Here is a 15,956-nt window from a genome sequence, read left to right on the forward strand (position 1 = left end):
GAAACCTGCATGCGGTTTACAAATCCGCTGTTGGATTCGGTGGATTTTTCTCTCCACCGGTTTACGTCACGGCAAACTACTCCATCTATTAAGGGCATCCATCTCTACAGCAGCCCTTTTCTATCATGCCACAATGTTTCTGAGCTTTAGACATGAGACGACTTCAAAAACTAAATAAACTGGGTTTCAACCTTGATGGTATATAGGTCTTTTTTAGACCTTAAATCAAGACTGCCCAATCCTGATCCTGACAACTTCCACCTGGTTGTTCACAGCTCTGCTCTCTTTGATGATAGCTGGTACATTACTTTTTACAATTTGATTGAAGGAACACACCTTTTTACAGGTAATCAGTTAGCAATAGGGCAGCCTGGTAAAGGAAAAAAAAAAAGCAGGGTGGTAGCTCTTTCAGACATGGGATGGGCAGACTGGTCCTAGAGGTGATTAATGGGTTAGCTTAAAGAAGTTAAACAACAAAGCTTTCATTTGCAAAAAAAAGATCAGACAAGAACTACACTGAACTTATATAATGCATGCATTATCTGCCTTATGTAAGGTTTTCCAGAAAGTATTTTACAATGAACTGCTCAGAATTTTTTTTACATTATAATAAGCCTTAATCAAAAAGTAGAACACATTAGAAGAGTAGTTGCATTTATATGTGTGAGCTGTGAATGGCTCTTAAGGACAAACAGTAGAGATAAAATGAGAAAAGTGTCACAACTGTTATTGATGAATTAATCGAAATGAGTTATAAATGACAGTGTGTACAGTTTCAACTTAATTTTTATCAAAATGATGAATTTTCACATTTTTATAATAGTAATACATGTTTTAAAACCGTCATGATTTTTTATTTCAGAGATAAAAATGTGTAGTGTCTTTGGGTTTGTGTTGTTTTCTGGATGTTTTCAATCAACGCGCACTTTCAAATTCGATCAAGGCGTTCAAACGTAACCCATTAACCACATTGATAATGAATGGATCTCCTCCTTTTGTTATCACTGCAGTTACAGGTGATTAGGAAATCAATAGCGTGCTGATTGATGTGGAGAGTTGATCATCTTTGCAGTCCTCGTGACGTTTTTTTAAGGTGAGTTTGGTTCAAAAGATGCAGACAGAAAAAAAAAGATGCAGACAGAGGGAAGTGAGGTTTTTCCACATCCAGAGCGCATTTTGGCCCATGCGTCACATTGCAAATTAACACGCCAAGCCAGATCTGAGGATTTCATCGTCGGAAATGTATAAAATGAGCTGAGGCGGAAGTTGGGGGATGAATGTTATCACTTGGATCAGATAAAATCCACAGGTCAAGAAGGGGAAGAAAATTTACACACGAGAACACTGGTTTCCTTTCCTCTTCTTTTTTTTGTCATGTGGTCACAGCTGGCTGTGAAGACGTTTTTCAAATGACTGCTGCAGTTCAAGACTGCCGTTCATATCTGATTACTGTCCTTAAGAAGTCATGTTTGTTCTCTAAATGGACCTCAGTGATTAGATTGTTCTTTAAAAACGTTACTCAGCCGCTTTCCAGTTTGAGTCTTCATTATTACTCTACAAGCTCATTGTTACCTCTTTGTAAGTTAAACGTTCTAATTTCTAAAATGATGTTCAAATGTTAGAACTGCTCATTCTGTATAAACATATGAGCTAGCGGTCTTCAGGTTTCTTGTATTTGTTTTTGGAGTTAGAGCCATTTGTGGTCACAGGACTAATGTCTGTCTGTTAAATTGTTTAGTTTGTGACCCCCCCCCCCCCCCCCCTATGTTTTATCTCACTCAGGGGTGAACCTTAACTCTCGATAACAGGCTGAAAACGATCTCAGCAAACCCTCTCGGAGCGCATGGAGGGGTAAGGTTGAGCGCCGTTGCTGTTGTTGTGGATATTCCTCGCTTTGAGATCCCGTTCGTTTCCAGGGTGACTGGCTGGCACAATCAAAGCCCCACCAATTTCTCTTTTACGCATGTTAACTCAAAGAGGGCGGAGGCCTGGGATCACAGACGTGTGAAACGCGATCGTGTTCCCTCCCTGTGACTCAGCTCGACCAGATATTTCAGTTCCATGGATACAGGTGAACGTTGGCATGCGTCAAGCCCATCCGCAGCGGGACTGGAACTCTAAAACTCTGCAGAGCCACTGAGCCAGATCCTGAAGATTAAATTCATGTTTGGCACACTACCTGTCCGTCTGAATCACCACCTTATACCAGGTTACGGAATTAACATTCCTCAAATGCACTTATAGCGCACCGCGTTGACTTGTTTCGCAGCTTTGCAATTACTGCCAAGAAGAGCGCAGAATGGAAGGAGACGGCGGCCTGGACGTTAGCTGTCTGAACAAGTACTGCAACAGCTCCTCGTCCTCCTCATCCAGTTCGGAGCAAGACAGAAAGATTTTTATGAAACTGAAGCTCAACTTGTCCGGGGATTATCCGAGAAAGAACGCAGAGTTTCTCAGCGGGCAGTATGGGATCAATTTGTTTCTGATCGGGGTGGCTGTGATGCTGGCCGTTGCGGGTGATAAGCCCTCTGTGGAGGAGTCACACCTGCTGGCCTTCGTCACCTGCCTGATGGTTCTCCAGCTGATCTGGATGATGTGGTACATCCTGCTCCGAGAAAGGCGCAAGAACACCCGAACTGAGAGGGATGTCAACGCTACCACTTCTTGGATAAGAGGTGAGCTTCCCATGGAACTAATGCGTAAAAACGCACGTGCGTAAAATTAGTTTGCCGGTGTTTTGCAAAGTTCTGGCTTTCCAAAGTCAAAACCTAACCATCAGTTAGTTACACCGTTGGGTTGCAGTTTAATTTAGAACATCTTTAAAGGATCTAACTTGATGATAACTCCTTATTTTGCCCTGTAGGTGCTTTGACTGTTCTCGCAGTCCTCTCACTTGTCATGGACTCCTTCAGAATCGGGTATTTTGTGGGCTTCTCGTCTTGTTTGTCGGCTGCTTACGCGATATATCCTGTCGTCCACGCAACCCACACCATAGCACAGGTAAGCGGACAGACAGTTTTATTTCAACAAAGTGATAATCTTTAATCAGTGCAGGGACCGGGGTCATTATTAGCACTGGACCATCAAATTACCATGAATGTGAATGTGCTCCTTGTTGAAGCAACAACATAATCCTATTATTGACCTTAAATCCAAATTTATATGGCACGAAAATATCAGTGATAAACAATCAAGTTCGGATTAGGTAATAAAATAATGAAAGGTGTGTGTTTTAAGGCATTTATACATTTATTTTATTTATTCTTTTTCTGGTTTGTTTCTAGGTACATTTTCTCTGGTTTCACATCAAGGATGTTGTTAAAAGTTTGGAAACATTTGAAAGGTATGTACAGTTCTGTTTATGTCCTATAATCAAAATTCATGGATCTGAATATCAATTTTCTCTACTTCCTCTCTTCTCAGATTTGGCGTAATCCATGCAGTTTTTACTAACGTCCTGTTGTGGTGCAACGGGGTGATGTCTGAGGCAGAGCACTTCATGAAAAACCACGTCAGACGACTTTCCTCCCTGGATTCTGAAAATATCACCATAGGTAAGAGCCAAAAGGGTCTATCGCTAATTTGTAGCTGAAAAAAGCACAATAGTCCACTTGAGAGCTGGTTTCTGTGGATGAAAGAAAAACGAAAGTGGGGGAAGCTTTTCTGAAGGGTTGGGGGTGAGGTATAGGCCTCCCTTGTTTGTTTCAAGGGATTCTATTGGGTTTCAACAGACTCACAAATCTTTTGGTGGTCTTCCTGGCCCTTTAAGCACATTTCAGACATAACCGCCCTCCCTGCATGACCTCAAGACAACTTTGTCACTGAGCTACTCAGTCTCAAAGGTGCTGCAGTTACAGTCACTGAGACATCTAAGCCTGAGGTTGGGGTTGAGGTTCAGCAGCAGCGCTTCATATCCAGCCAACTGTCGGGGTAGCTGCACCCTAACTTTTGCTTGAATTAAAAGGTGTCGTGGCATAATGGTGGCCTAATGGGGGTAGAACTTAGATGAAAGGGAAATGACCTATGGTGGGATTTCAAGGAGTTGTTCTTAACATAACCAAAGCACTCTTTTTTTCCGAGGGTGACCACCAACAATGTCAGCAAAACCATAAAACAATACTTTTTTTTTAAACTACTTCGCAGACTGTTTATTAGGCACGTGACACAATAAGAGACAAGACATAGTTCTACCTGAACTGTCACAGGGCACCTAAAATCCAAATTATGGTTTAATACACAAATCTTCACATTTAATATGCAATTCCATCCATTAGTGACCTGAGGAACACAGGAAGTGGGACTTTTGACATACTTTTTCTTCTATGAAGTGCAGCAACCCTTCAAAATGAGACTTTTGACATTTAAGCTGCTCTCAGGTGACCATTTATGCTATTAGAAATCCAGATAAAAATACATTTATAGGTTGGTTTTGAGTCCTATTTTTTAAGTGTAAGAATTTAAATCTCAAGCTAAATAAATGGCGGTGAAGTCCCGTGTGAAAATTCTTTACTGGAACGAACCAGTACTGTCATTAACAACATGCAATTATGTATGTGACACCGTCAGGCTAGTGAGGCATCAGTGTGGACACACTGTTCTCGCTGCTGCAGGTGGAGCTTGCTGGAAAACTTGATCCGCTCTTTTATCTGGATGAACACTAGATGAATCTGAATGCTAAACAAAGTCTTTATCCACCTGTGAGTTATTCAGTTACTTATTCTTGTTTTGACAAAATTTAGTTCAAAGATTTTTTGAAACTCAACCATATTACTATTTAGTGAAGTTATAAGCAGTTATTAAAGTACTACATTTCTGATTGTTAAATATTGAAAAAAAAAAACCTCCACAAAATGCTGAAATTCGCAGTTGTTTGAACAATTTTAAATGTATCTTCTCAAGAGGAAATTGCCTGTTACTATTTTCATTTTAAAGAGCTTTAGTTTAATTTTTATTAAATTAGATTATTTGTGTAGATTTGCCTTGTATATAAGGAAAACCTTTTTAATATTTTTCGAAATTCTTTCAGAGCTGTCCAAAGGAAAATGGTTCTTTTTTGTTTACAGTTTAAGTTATTATTTTCTCTAAAAGATGCAAATATCTGTATTTGTTTTATTGATTTGTTAATGAATAACATAAAACAGCTTGGCACAAAACATTGTGCTGATTTTTTTTCTAAATGAAGGATGTTTTATTTAGGATCTCATAAAGTGCAGCAGTTTTCCTGCATTACCTACTGTCTTTATGTCTAATACTGACACCTACTAAACGACAGGCAGACAAAGAAAACATTGATGGAAAATAAAGACACGTCATCAAAATGTCTACAATAGTTCATAAAGAATGACATTATTAGCATGAGCTGAGTCATCTAAAGGCACGGTGATCCTGGTGTTGGGCAACAGGCAGCGCTTGCAGTGCTCCGCGTGCCCCGTTTCACCTGGCAGCCTGAGCCCACACTACCCCTCCCCTTTCGTTCTCACACACCCCGCCGCGTGTGACAGGAGACGGGAACGGGCAGCTGCAGGGACGTGAATTCACAGGTTTCAGGCTGTTACAAACTCTGTGATTTAACAGACCAGAGGAACCGAATAGTGGCGCAGCTGCACTGAGCTGCTGTCACCACCGCCCCCACGTTAAATTTGTGCACCGGACAATTGCCCGTATTACCTGTGCCTAAAACCACCACTACCGCCCCCCCTGGCATCGCATCGCGCGCCCCACTATTTGAGAAGCACTTGTCATGGTTTCAGTTTGTTGTGTCTTGTTTTTCGCTTTAGTTCTTGTCCTGTCTTGTTTGGTTCTGTTTCCTGTTTTATTTTGAAAGGTTTCCTGTCTTGTCATGTCTTGAGTTTTACTTCCTTTGGTCCCCATCTGCCCTGATCGTGTTCACCTGTGTCTTGTCTGCCCTGTCTGTATATAAGTCTTGTCTCTGCCTTCCTCCTGTGTTGGTCCATTATTCCTGTCTGGTGTTCATGTCATGCCATGTTCCTCGTTCCTTGTTCCTTGTCTCATGCCACGTCACAGTGAGTTTTGTTTTTTGGTTTTGTCATCCTGCTCGGCAGCGCCTTTTGTTTGTAATTAAACCCCTTGCCCTGGAACTGTGTGCCTCCGCCTCTGCATTCTGGGTCCTACCGGCTCTCGAGCCACCCCACCATGACAGCACTGGGTTAAAACAACCTGCAACATCAGAATAACATCATAAAAAAAAAAAAAAAAAAATAGAATAACATCATAAAGAATGAAAGACAACAGACCAAAGGTACCTTTAAACGAGGAGAGCGAACAGAGATAATCCCCAGCAACAATCTCTCTCCACTCTGGCGTATGTTCTGTCGCTTCCTCCTTTATTAAGTTTGTTGGGTTTTTCCTAAGTTAAACATGCAAAGGGAGGGGGAAACAGAAAAGCACAGTTGCAGGGCGATCAGAAAACATTAATTGCGACATGTCTGTCTTTTCACAGCCATCACACATCATCTTCGGACCAGCAAAGCCTTTTCTCACGGATAACTAACACAGAGCGTCCTTCGATTCAGGTCTAGACACAGCTAACACGCAAGTTCTCATGCTAATGCTGGGAAGACGCAAAGATAGTTGGTTTACCCCCAAGGGTTTCACCTCCACCTTTCTGTGAAACAGAGTTGGACACACACACTTCTGCAAACATGATTATATCACCTACATGTAGCTAGGTAATGCATAAAAGCAAATATGAGATAACTTGTATACATTATTCCAACAATTTGTCCCTAGCAATCATCAAGACTAGAGATGTTCAACTCCAGGCTTGTCCTGCTTTTTTTCTGGATATTCACCTGCTGCAGATTACCTGGATCAGGCGTTTCCCACCAATAAAATGCTAAAGGTTTGCAGCCTTCAAGGCCTATTTGGACACCACTGACCAAACCCATGAAGCAGTAAGCATCACAATGACAGATATCCAAGGAAAACCCCTTAGACAGGAAGAGTTGAACTGGATGTTTTATTTAACTAACACACTTTGCTTAGCTGCACAACTGAACCGTAGGTATCTGCTATTTGTGACTGTAGCAAAAACCATGAGGGTTATTTAAGAAAAACTTGTGAACTAGTTAGTCTGGGAGGCAGCAGTGACCCAATGAGGATAGAAAATGAGAAAGATGACCACCCATTTTGGAGGGAAAGTGTTGACATGACATGTACTTCTTACAGATTGGAGGAGAGGATGTTGAGAAGACCTATTACAAAAGAGCTACCCATGTAAAAATAAAAAAGATACAATACAATACAAAGACCCAAAATAAGAAGAGCACTTTTTCAATCAAAATGTGCTTTGGTGCAACAGAACAGCCCTACCACTTTCCATTATTATTATCATTTTTAAAGTTATAAACTGGAAAACAAAAATAGAAGAAAATACAACCCAGTCTCTTTTTAAAACGCACAACTCAACTGCTGCTCTGGATTGCATTGTATGTCTTACAAAGCCTGGGAAAGTGGCTGAAGAGACATGAAAACAAAATGGATTTAAAATAAAAAATAAAAAAACTTGAGTTTTACAGAATCCCATCTTTTCTCGAAAACTTGATCTATTTTTTGTGGTTATTTTATCCTCTGCAAAAGCTAAAACTATTTTGTTTTGTCCTAATTCTTTATCAACTAATTCCATTAAAAATGATCATGATGCACTGGATTAATTTGGTCTCAGATGCTAACACTAAAAAATTAAATTTTTATTTCTTTTTTGTAGCCATCTGATTGCAAAACGGTAAACATTTTTTAAAGAAAAACACAATACAGTTTAATGCATGTGTGTATCTAAACAATGACTTCTTCCGTTTGCAGGTTTTAAATGTATTGTGTAATAATTGCTTTTGTTAATTGCTTAAAAAATATTTGAAATTATTTTTTTGCACAGAAAAATAAATAAACTACCAACATTCTGATGAACTCACATGCTTTAATAACTCTCAAAGTAAGAGCAGTTCTTCATATACAATATTTTGCACACAAAAATATTAATTTTTCAAGGTGCTTGAGACAAAATCCTATAAATATGTACATGTAAAAGGTTTCATCTGTAACATGGTTAGAAAAAAAGTTGTCATTTGAGGCATATCTCAGATTTGTTCCTGAACACCACCCTGAATCAATGGTTACATCACATCCAATGTCCAGAACTCAGAGTTCACACAGTGAACGTTGAGAAAAAGATATAATTTTGTCACAAACGACAGTCAGTCTGTCTATAGGCAGCATACCCCCCCCCCCCATGCTGACCCTCTCTCTTCTCTCTTACATCTGCAAAGTAAAAAGGTTCAATATACATTTTTGTAAACAGTCACCAGTTTTCATTCTTTTGCACATTGTACTGAAGCCGTTTCCAGAGGAATCTCTTTGATTGTGTAAATAAGATTGTGCTGCAGAAACAAATCTAATCTGCATTCCTAAATTGTCTATTTTAAATATTGCTGAAAGTGCAAAAGCAACATCTTGTTTTTTAGGTTAAGCAGTTTAGCTTCAGTGCTTACCTAACTCTCCAGTTTGACACCTAAAGATCTGTTCAGATATACTACATTCATTCGCTTGCTCCAGTCAGCAGTACCAAAAATGACAACCTGTACACTATTTTGTAATTCAAAAGTTCAATTTGTTTTAGACATTTTGTTGATTTCTCAAGTTTGTTCTTCTTAGTTCTCATATCCTAAATCATGGAAGTTGGTTTTTGAATCCTCTTAAAAGAGCGGATCAAACAACATTTTTTGTTAAGTGTAAAATTAACTCACATTTATGCCTTCAAACAATTTACTACTTTTGTTGTTGTTTTGTTGCCCAGTGTCCTCAGAGCCGGAGTGTAACAGCAGCACAACCTCAAGCACAAGCTCCCTCTTCTCCAGGGGCCTCGTCTATCTCTTCCCCTTCAACATTGAGTACCACATCTTTGTCTCCGTTTTGCTTTTCGTCATGTGGAAGAACATCGGACGCACTATTTCTTCAAACAAGAAAAGTTTGGTTACGAAAACCCAGGGCTTGACCTTAGGACCCATTTTGGGTCTTCTTACAGTGGCCAGCACAATTGCAGTGTTGGTGGTCTACATTACCCGAATAGAAGGGGTCCTTGAGATGCGCCAGTCAGCTGTTTCTATGTTCTACATTTATGGGATTGTCATGTTGGCAGTTATGTGTTTTTCTTGTGCTTCAGGTCTGCTCATATACCGAGCAGACCACATGCCTCTGGACACCTCCAAAAACACTTCCAGACAGCTGGACACGGAGCTGCTCTTTGGATCCTCTTTAGGCTCCTGGTTCCTGTCCTGGTGCAGCGTTGTAGCTGTGTTATGCACTGACAGCAAGGTTTCTTATCGCTGGACCAACTTAGTCTACTCCATATTCATTGTGTTGGAAAAGTATCTCCAGAACCTCTTTATTATTGAGTCTCTTTATCGCAAGCAAGAGCGAGTTGAGAGGTCTGACCCAGAGCTGCCGGCTGTGTCGGAAATTTTCTCAGTGACTTCCTCCATGGCTCCACCGTTCAGCGGTATCATCAATCGAGCTTACGAGACTCCAGACAAGACCCCGGAGATGGAGCAGGAGGAGAGTAGAGAGATGTACAGATGTGAAGAGCAGCCAGAGGAGCCACTGAACATGAAGAGGCTGATTCTGAAGAACATTGCTGTTTTTCTGATAATGTGCAACATTTCGGTGGGTGTTTTTGTTTTCATCATCAAGAGAACATATCGTTCATTTGTCAAAAATTCACCTGAGTCAAATCGGTCCTTTCTTTCTTTCAGCTGTGGCTCCTCCCTGCATTTGGCTGCAGACCACAGTACGACAATGGGTTGGAGCAGGACATTTATGGCTTCTCTGCGTGGACCACGGTTCTCAATTTTGCTATTCCTTTGAACCTTTTCTACCGCATGCACTCCGTTGCCTCCCTCTTTGAGGTGTTCCGCCGAGTTTGACGGAACCGACGGACACGGGTCACGCACATGGGAACACCTTAGCAGCTCTGGAGGCGTCTCACAGCACAGGTCGGCCCAGTCTGTGACAGACTTTTTGCAGCGGGCAACACAGACAAACACAATGCTCCTTGCTGTAGAGACACCATGAAAAAGATGAACCTTTTACCCTGCATTCCTTGAAGCGGTCATGTGTAACAAAGCTTCCAAAAAGGATTCATCCGTGATGCGCATGTTTTTCTGTTTCATAGTAGAGACAATATATTGAAACAGACTTTAACGAATCTGATTATACAGCAAAGCCACTAAAACTGATCAGTAATCATGTCACATGTTTGCATTTTTAAAACCACCTGTGCTGTGGCAGCAGAAACCATAGGAACACTGTTGTAACACTCCATTTTATAAACGTAAATATGCATACCATCTATAGATAAAGTTCTCATCTCGTAGAATGGGAGTTCAGTTAGATAATGGGGACAGTAAAACACTTGACATTCAAGCTGATTACAATGCTATAACTTTGATATCTTAGTTGGAATTTAGTTCTCAGACCCAGTTAATTTCTTTCTTAGCCACCACAGATTCATCAGTGGCTATATAAATGTTGGTCTTCTTCTTTTCATAGCTAACTGAAAGTTATATTCAGTGATTTATCTGAACAAGGTTCTTTTCTTGAGTCACGGACCGTTTATGTTGCTTAACATGTCAAAACAGACACAACCAGTGATCTATGTGAAAGCACACACTTCTATCATAACAGCTCACTGCAGTTTTTTTTTGTTTGTTTTTCTGAGGACAAGTTTGCACTACATAGTTTTAAGATCAAATCTACAGACTTTTTATCCGTTGTCCAGCAAGTTCTCAGCCGCGTGGCATCTTCTCTGGGTTTTCTATGTGCCAAGTTGAAGGAAACAAAAAATCCTTTTAATTTTTCCCTCTTGTATTGTTTTTCTATCTCTTTATATATAACTATCCCAATCATAACTATTGTAATGATTGAATAAATATTCAGATAAATATTTTGCTGATGCAACCTTGTATGCATTCGACATGGATGCGGATTATTGTACCTATTGAAATAAAAATTAGATGAGTTTTTTAAAACTCTCGACCAGTGACTGTTCATGAGTGCAGTAAAAACGTATTCCACTTGATGGAGCCATGCATTTATTTATGTTTCAGCAATTTTTAAAGTTCTTGCAGCTCTAAGTCAAGGAGCCATGGTTACTTTTTTCTTTCAGACCTGCCTCCAACAAAGCTGGCAGCAGTGCCACAGCAGTGACAAATTTACCTATCTACACACACACACACACACACACACACACACACACACACACACACACACACACACACACACACATCCACACACAATGAATGTAGTGACAGCCAACACGCCACAACCAAAATATTAGGAGATATAAAGCCCAAGTTTCAGTTGTAACTTATGTTTATAGATAAAAACTAATTTAAGTGAACTTCATAGAGGATATTTAGCATATTATCCATTAAAAATGGCTTTATTTGCGTCCCTGATGACCCTGATTCTGAAACATCTGCGTACATCTGCAAGTGAAGGAGGAGCGTAAACGCTGCACCGCACTAATGCGACATGATGCCAAGATTATGGTTCAGGCTACTCCAGAGAATTTGGTGTTTGGAGTCAGGGGATTATTACAACGTAGTGTCAGAACGATTTGACAGGCATGCGGACACATCTAAAAATAGCCATGACGTTTCATAGGCAGAGACCATGCTGCTGTTGCTGCTGCTGAGGAGCACGATGACGGGGAGCTCCTGGCTCTACATGCCCAGCGAGAGTGTGAGTATGACTCACCTGCTCGAGATCGCCACCAAGGGGATGAGCTTTGACCCCAAAATGGTCATGTTGGAGGGCAAAGAACCACCTGTGTTCACTGCGATTCAGAGGAAAGCTCTTTATTTTTGAGGATGGAACAAACAAACAAAATAGATAGATAGATAGATAGATAGATAGATAGATAGATAGATAGATAGATAGATAGATAAGCTTTAAACTGACTTCAGCACCACGGACAGCCGCAAGAGTCTTTCCTGAGCTGTCCCTGGTGCTGATATTGTTTCTCTGTCTTGGCGCTCAAGAAGGAACACAAAACACAAGTGGTTGTTTTTTCCACAGAAAAAAAATAGGAAAAAAACAACATAACATATAATAATATGATATAATATAATGTAATATAATATAATATAATATAATATACAAATAAAAAATGCACTTTTAATGAACTCCAAACTCTCCACGACCCCCTTTCACTGCATGGCAGACGCAAACACGCATTCCACGTGTGCTAAAAGTGTCTATGGAATCTATATGAGATCCTCAACTTTCTCAGAGTTTCTATCTTACGCAATAAAGCAACATTCCAATGAGGTTTCCTCCCAATGTCGTGCGTAATAGCGAGAGGAAATAATGCGTAATGCCTGCCGCGTGCGCTCAGCCACGTTTGTGCGTGTTAGGCTGCAGGTACTCCCTCACCCACACTGCGCTCTGGATATCTTGGTCTGAGATATCCACAGAGGCAGCCAGGTCAGACGACCAGACCGACACGGTTTCAATATGCGCTCGCTAATGCGTGCTGCGTTTCAGTCCCCGAGCGCATCCGGCACAACGCTCGATTTTGGTTTGACGCACTCGGTCCTCTGTTCTCGGCTTTTTTGTACTACACAAGCTGACAACCCAGCGGGTCACTGGAGACAATTCGGTGGCTGGCTGATGACCAAACCCGTCCAGGCGCACGCAGAGATGGACTGCAGTTGTACTTGAAGAGGAGGATGGAGAATCCAGCCAAGTATCTCTCTTCGGTGCAGGGGGTTGATTCTGCGCCGGCACCCCTCGGAGAGATTATGTGGAACAGCACTGGAGCGGAGGCAACAAGCGATGCGGGGAAGGATATGGTGGTGCGCACGGTGACGGGCTGTCTGTTGTCCCTGCTCATCCTCTGGACCCTGCTGGGGAACATCCTGGTGTGCTCCGCGGTGCTGCGCTTTCGGCACTTGCGGACCAAAGTCACTAACATTTTTATCGTGTCCCTGGCTCTGTCGGATTTATTTGTCGCCGTCCTGGTGATGCCATGGAAAGCAGTGGCAGAGGTGGCAGGGTACTGGCCGTTTGGCACTTTTTGTAATGTCTGGGTTGCTTTTGATATCATGTGTTCCACTGCCTCCATCCTTAACCTCTGCATCATTAGTGTGGATAGATACTGGGCAATATCGAGCCCTTTCCGTTACGAGAGGAAAATGACCCAGCGAGTTGCCTTTGTTATGATAAGCATCACTTGGACGTTGTCAGTGCTCATTTCATTCATACCGGTCCAGCTAAACTGGCACAAAGCCAGCGCTGAGGATAGGGCGCACAACTCCACAAGTTGGCAGTTTGAGGAAAACTGCGACTCCAGCCTCAGTAGAGAGTATGCTATATCCTCCTCCCTGATAAGTTTCTACATTCCTGTAGCAATTATGATTGTAACATACACGAGAATCTACCGGATTGCACAAATTCAAATTAGGAGAATAGCCTCTCTGGAGAGAGCGGCAGAGCACGCGCAAAGTTGCAGGACCAACCGAATCGAGTGCCAACACCACACCACGTTAAAAACGTCCATAAAACGGGAAACCAAAGTGTTTAAAACTTTGTCGGTGATTATGGGCGTCTTTGTTTGTTGCTGGTTACCTTTCTTCGTTCTGAACTGCATGGTTCCTTTCTGCGAGAGGCGCGCCACAGACCGGGACGCGGGTCTGCCGTGCGTTAGCGAGACCACCTTCGACGTGTTCGTGTGGTTCGGCTGGACCAACTCCTCCCTGAACCCCATTATTTACGCCTTCAACGCCGAGTTCCGGAAGGCCTTCGCCAGTCTGCTGGGCTGCCGTAATTTCTGCTCCAACACGCCCGTGGAAACGGTCAACATCAGCAACGAGCTTGTCTCCTACAACCAGGACACCCTGATCCACAAGGAGATCGCGAACGCTTACGTCAACATGATCCCCAACGTGGTTGAATGTATAGAACACGAGGAGACGTTTGACAGGATCTCACAGTTTTCCCACAACATAGACAACGCCACCGACTCCGTCTGCGACTTGGAGGACTGCGAGGCAGACATCAGTCTTGACAGGATGTCCCCCTTCACACCCAATGGATTACACTGACACTGCGTCATCCCCGTGCGTGACTGGATGTATTGGTTATAATGTCATTTAGCTTCTAAGTCCCAGACACTCCACTCCACATGGGAGGCCAGAGGTTCTGAGTTGCTGATGAGGTCCTGGCAAGGGGTGTTGGGGGTCCTTCTGTGTGTGTGTGTCTTGAGGGTGTGTGACAAATTAACAGAGCACAAGCTTCTGCAGCCACAAGGCCACCCTGCCTCCACTTTGTCTTTTAAGAGATGTGAAGTTATTGTCATGTTCTAAAAAAAAAAAAAAAAGTGATGTGTTGGTGTTTCTTTACATGGCAAGTGAAGTGGGTGTTCCTTTGTTCAAAGTTTCAGTGTTTCTAAAGCTGTTGTTTACTCACAGGCTTTACTCTGAGCACCTGTGTGTCAGTGCCCATCCATTAGGAGGTGTTTGTAAAGGACAAAAAAGAGCAACCATTAAGGAAACCTTTGCTGCTTAATAACCTCACGTGTATCTAGTGCCCGCCTTTCCGCTCAGAATGAAAATTGAGAGGCAGCCTTACAGACAGCAAAGCTGAGTTAGTTAAATGCAGTTACTTCATCGCCTTACAGCAAACTGAAGGAAGACTTCTGAGACTTGCAAGGAATGTGTCCTTTGGAGTTTAAGTTACATGATGCCAAAATGCATTATTGAAGTGTTTGACCGCTTCAGCCACCCCTGTGACTCTTTCAGCTCACTCTTTCCTCCCCATGTGGACAGTTACACAGTTCAGTCTAGACACAGAAAACTGCCAGCTTTGATGAGGTGAAAATGACGCAAAAGCACAAAATCTACAGTGATAAATTTATGAGGCTAGACTAATGGAATCTCTCATCCAGATGAAAAATCTGTGAATTGACTTTTTAACCATTATATTGTGTTTGGGTCAAAATTGACCCACGGGTCAATATAAGGGTTAATTACTTGCATTTATTACTCTTTTCTGATCTCTGATTTCATATCGAGGCCAAAACTGAAGTAAGGGGTTCAGCTTTACCTGCCAGAGTTGGATCGTACTAAACACAGAGAGAAGGGGGGGGGGGGGGGGGGACAAATCAATATTGTCTTACACACGACCAAAGACTTCAAGGGGGAAATCAATAAGTCAGACACATTAGATTTGCTGTGATCAGGTGAGGGAATTGTTTCCACAGAAGGGCCCAAACACTTTAAAGTCCAATCGGGGCCAACAGAGCAGGATGTCATGTCACCTGTTTTTAGCATCTTTGTACTGTGCAGATGAACTGACCTGAATGTACAACTGTCTTTTAAATGGTGAATTGTGTCATCATTTGTCTAATAAAATACAGTCATGGAGACAGGAAGATAGAGCTCTGAGATCTTCCTGAACATTTTTGTGCATGAAAATTGCAACCTGACATCCTATTTTTTCCCCGTAAGTTGGGAAAACAAATTGCAGTAATTTCATTTCACCGACTTAGTAAAAATGTGTAGTTTTTTTGGAGATTGCAGCTGGAAACATTCACAGGAATTGCCATCAGGGGGGCAGAGGACATGCTGCAGTTTGTGAATAAATTCACTGTAGAGTTGTGCTCAGGAGAAAATGCAGTTATTCTTGTGGGTTTTCTACAAGTGCAGAATGCTATTCATCTGGATGACAAGTATCACTTCTAGAAATACTAAAGGCAAAGTTGTGTTCTTGGGAAATGGCAAACCACCTTTTGTATTTGCAAAAGATATACTGGAACATTTTTGCCATAACAAAAACAGAATTAACAACATGGAGGTCAAACTAGATATTTATTTTTTCTAGTTTCTTTTTACTAAAGCATCTAAGGAAATTCTTTTTAATCTTTTAATATTTACTCTATC

General features: G+C 41.7%; 2 protein-coding genes across 2 annotated transcripts; both read left to right on the forward strand.

Moving 5' to 3' along the window:
• The first annotated feature begins 1,757 nt into the window (after window positions 1-1,757).
• otop1 (otopetrin 1) lies at window positions 1,758-11,054 on the forward strand. Its single transcript, XM_004068970.4, has 6 exons — window positions 1,758-2,675; window positions 2,864-3,000; window positions 3,285-3,343; window positions 3,424-3,554; window positions 8,813-9,678; window positions 9,768-11,054. Exons 1-6 carry the CDS (start codon window positions 2,300-2,302, stop codon window positions 9,936-9,938), a joined length of 1,740 nt encoding a protein of 579 aa, XP_004069018.1. The 5' UTR covers window positions 1,758-2,299; the 3' UTR covers window positions 9,939-11,054.
• Window positions 11,055-12,197: 1,143 nt separating this feature from the next.
• On the forward strand, window positions 12,198-15,452 carry drd5 (dopamine receptor D5). The gene has a single exon (XM_004068861.4). It carries the CDS (start codon window positions 12,747-12,749, stop codon window positions 14,118-14,120), a length of 1,374 nt encoding a protein of 457 aa, XP_004068909.1. The 5' UTR covers window positions 12,198-12,746; the 3' UTR covers window positions 14,121-15,452.
• Window positions 15,453-15,956: the final 504 nt, after the last annotated feature.

Source organism: Oryzias latipes, chromosome 5 (genome assembly GCF_002234675.1).
Source record: "Oryzias latipes chromosome 5, ASM223467v1".
Lineage (NCBI taxonomy): Eukaryota > Metazoa > Chordata > Actinopteri > Beloniformes > Adrianichthyidae > Oryzias > Oryzias latipes.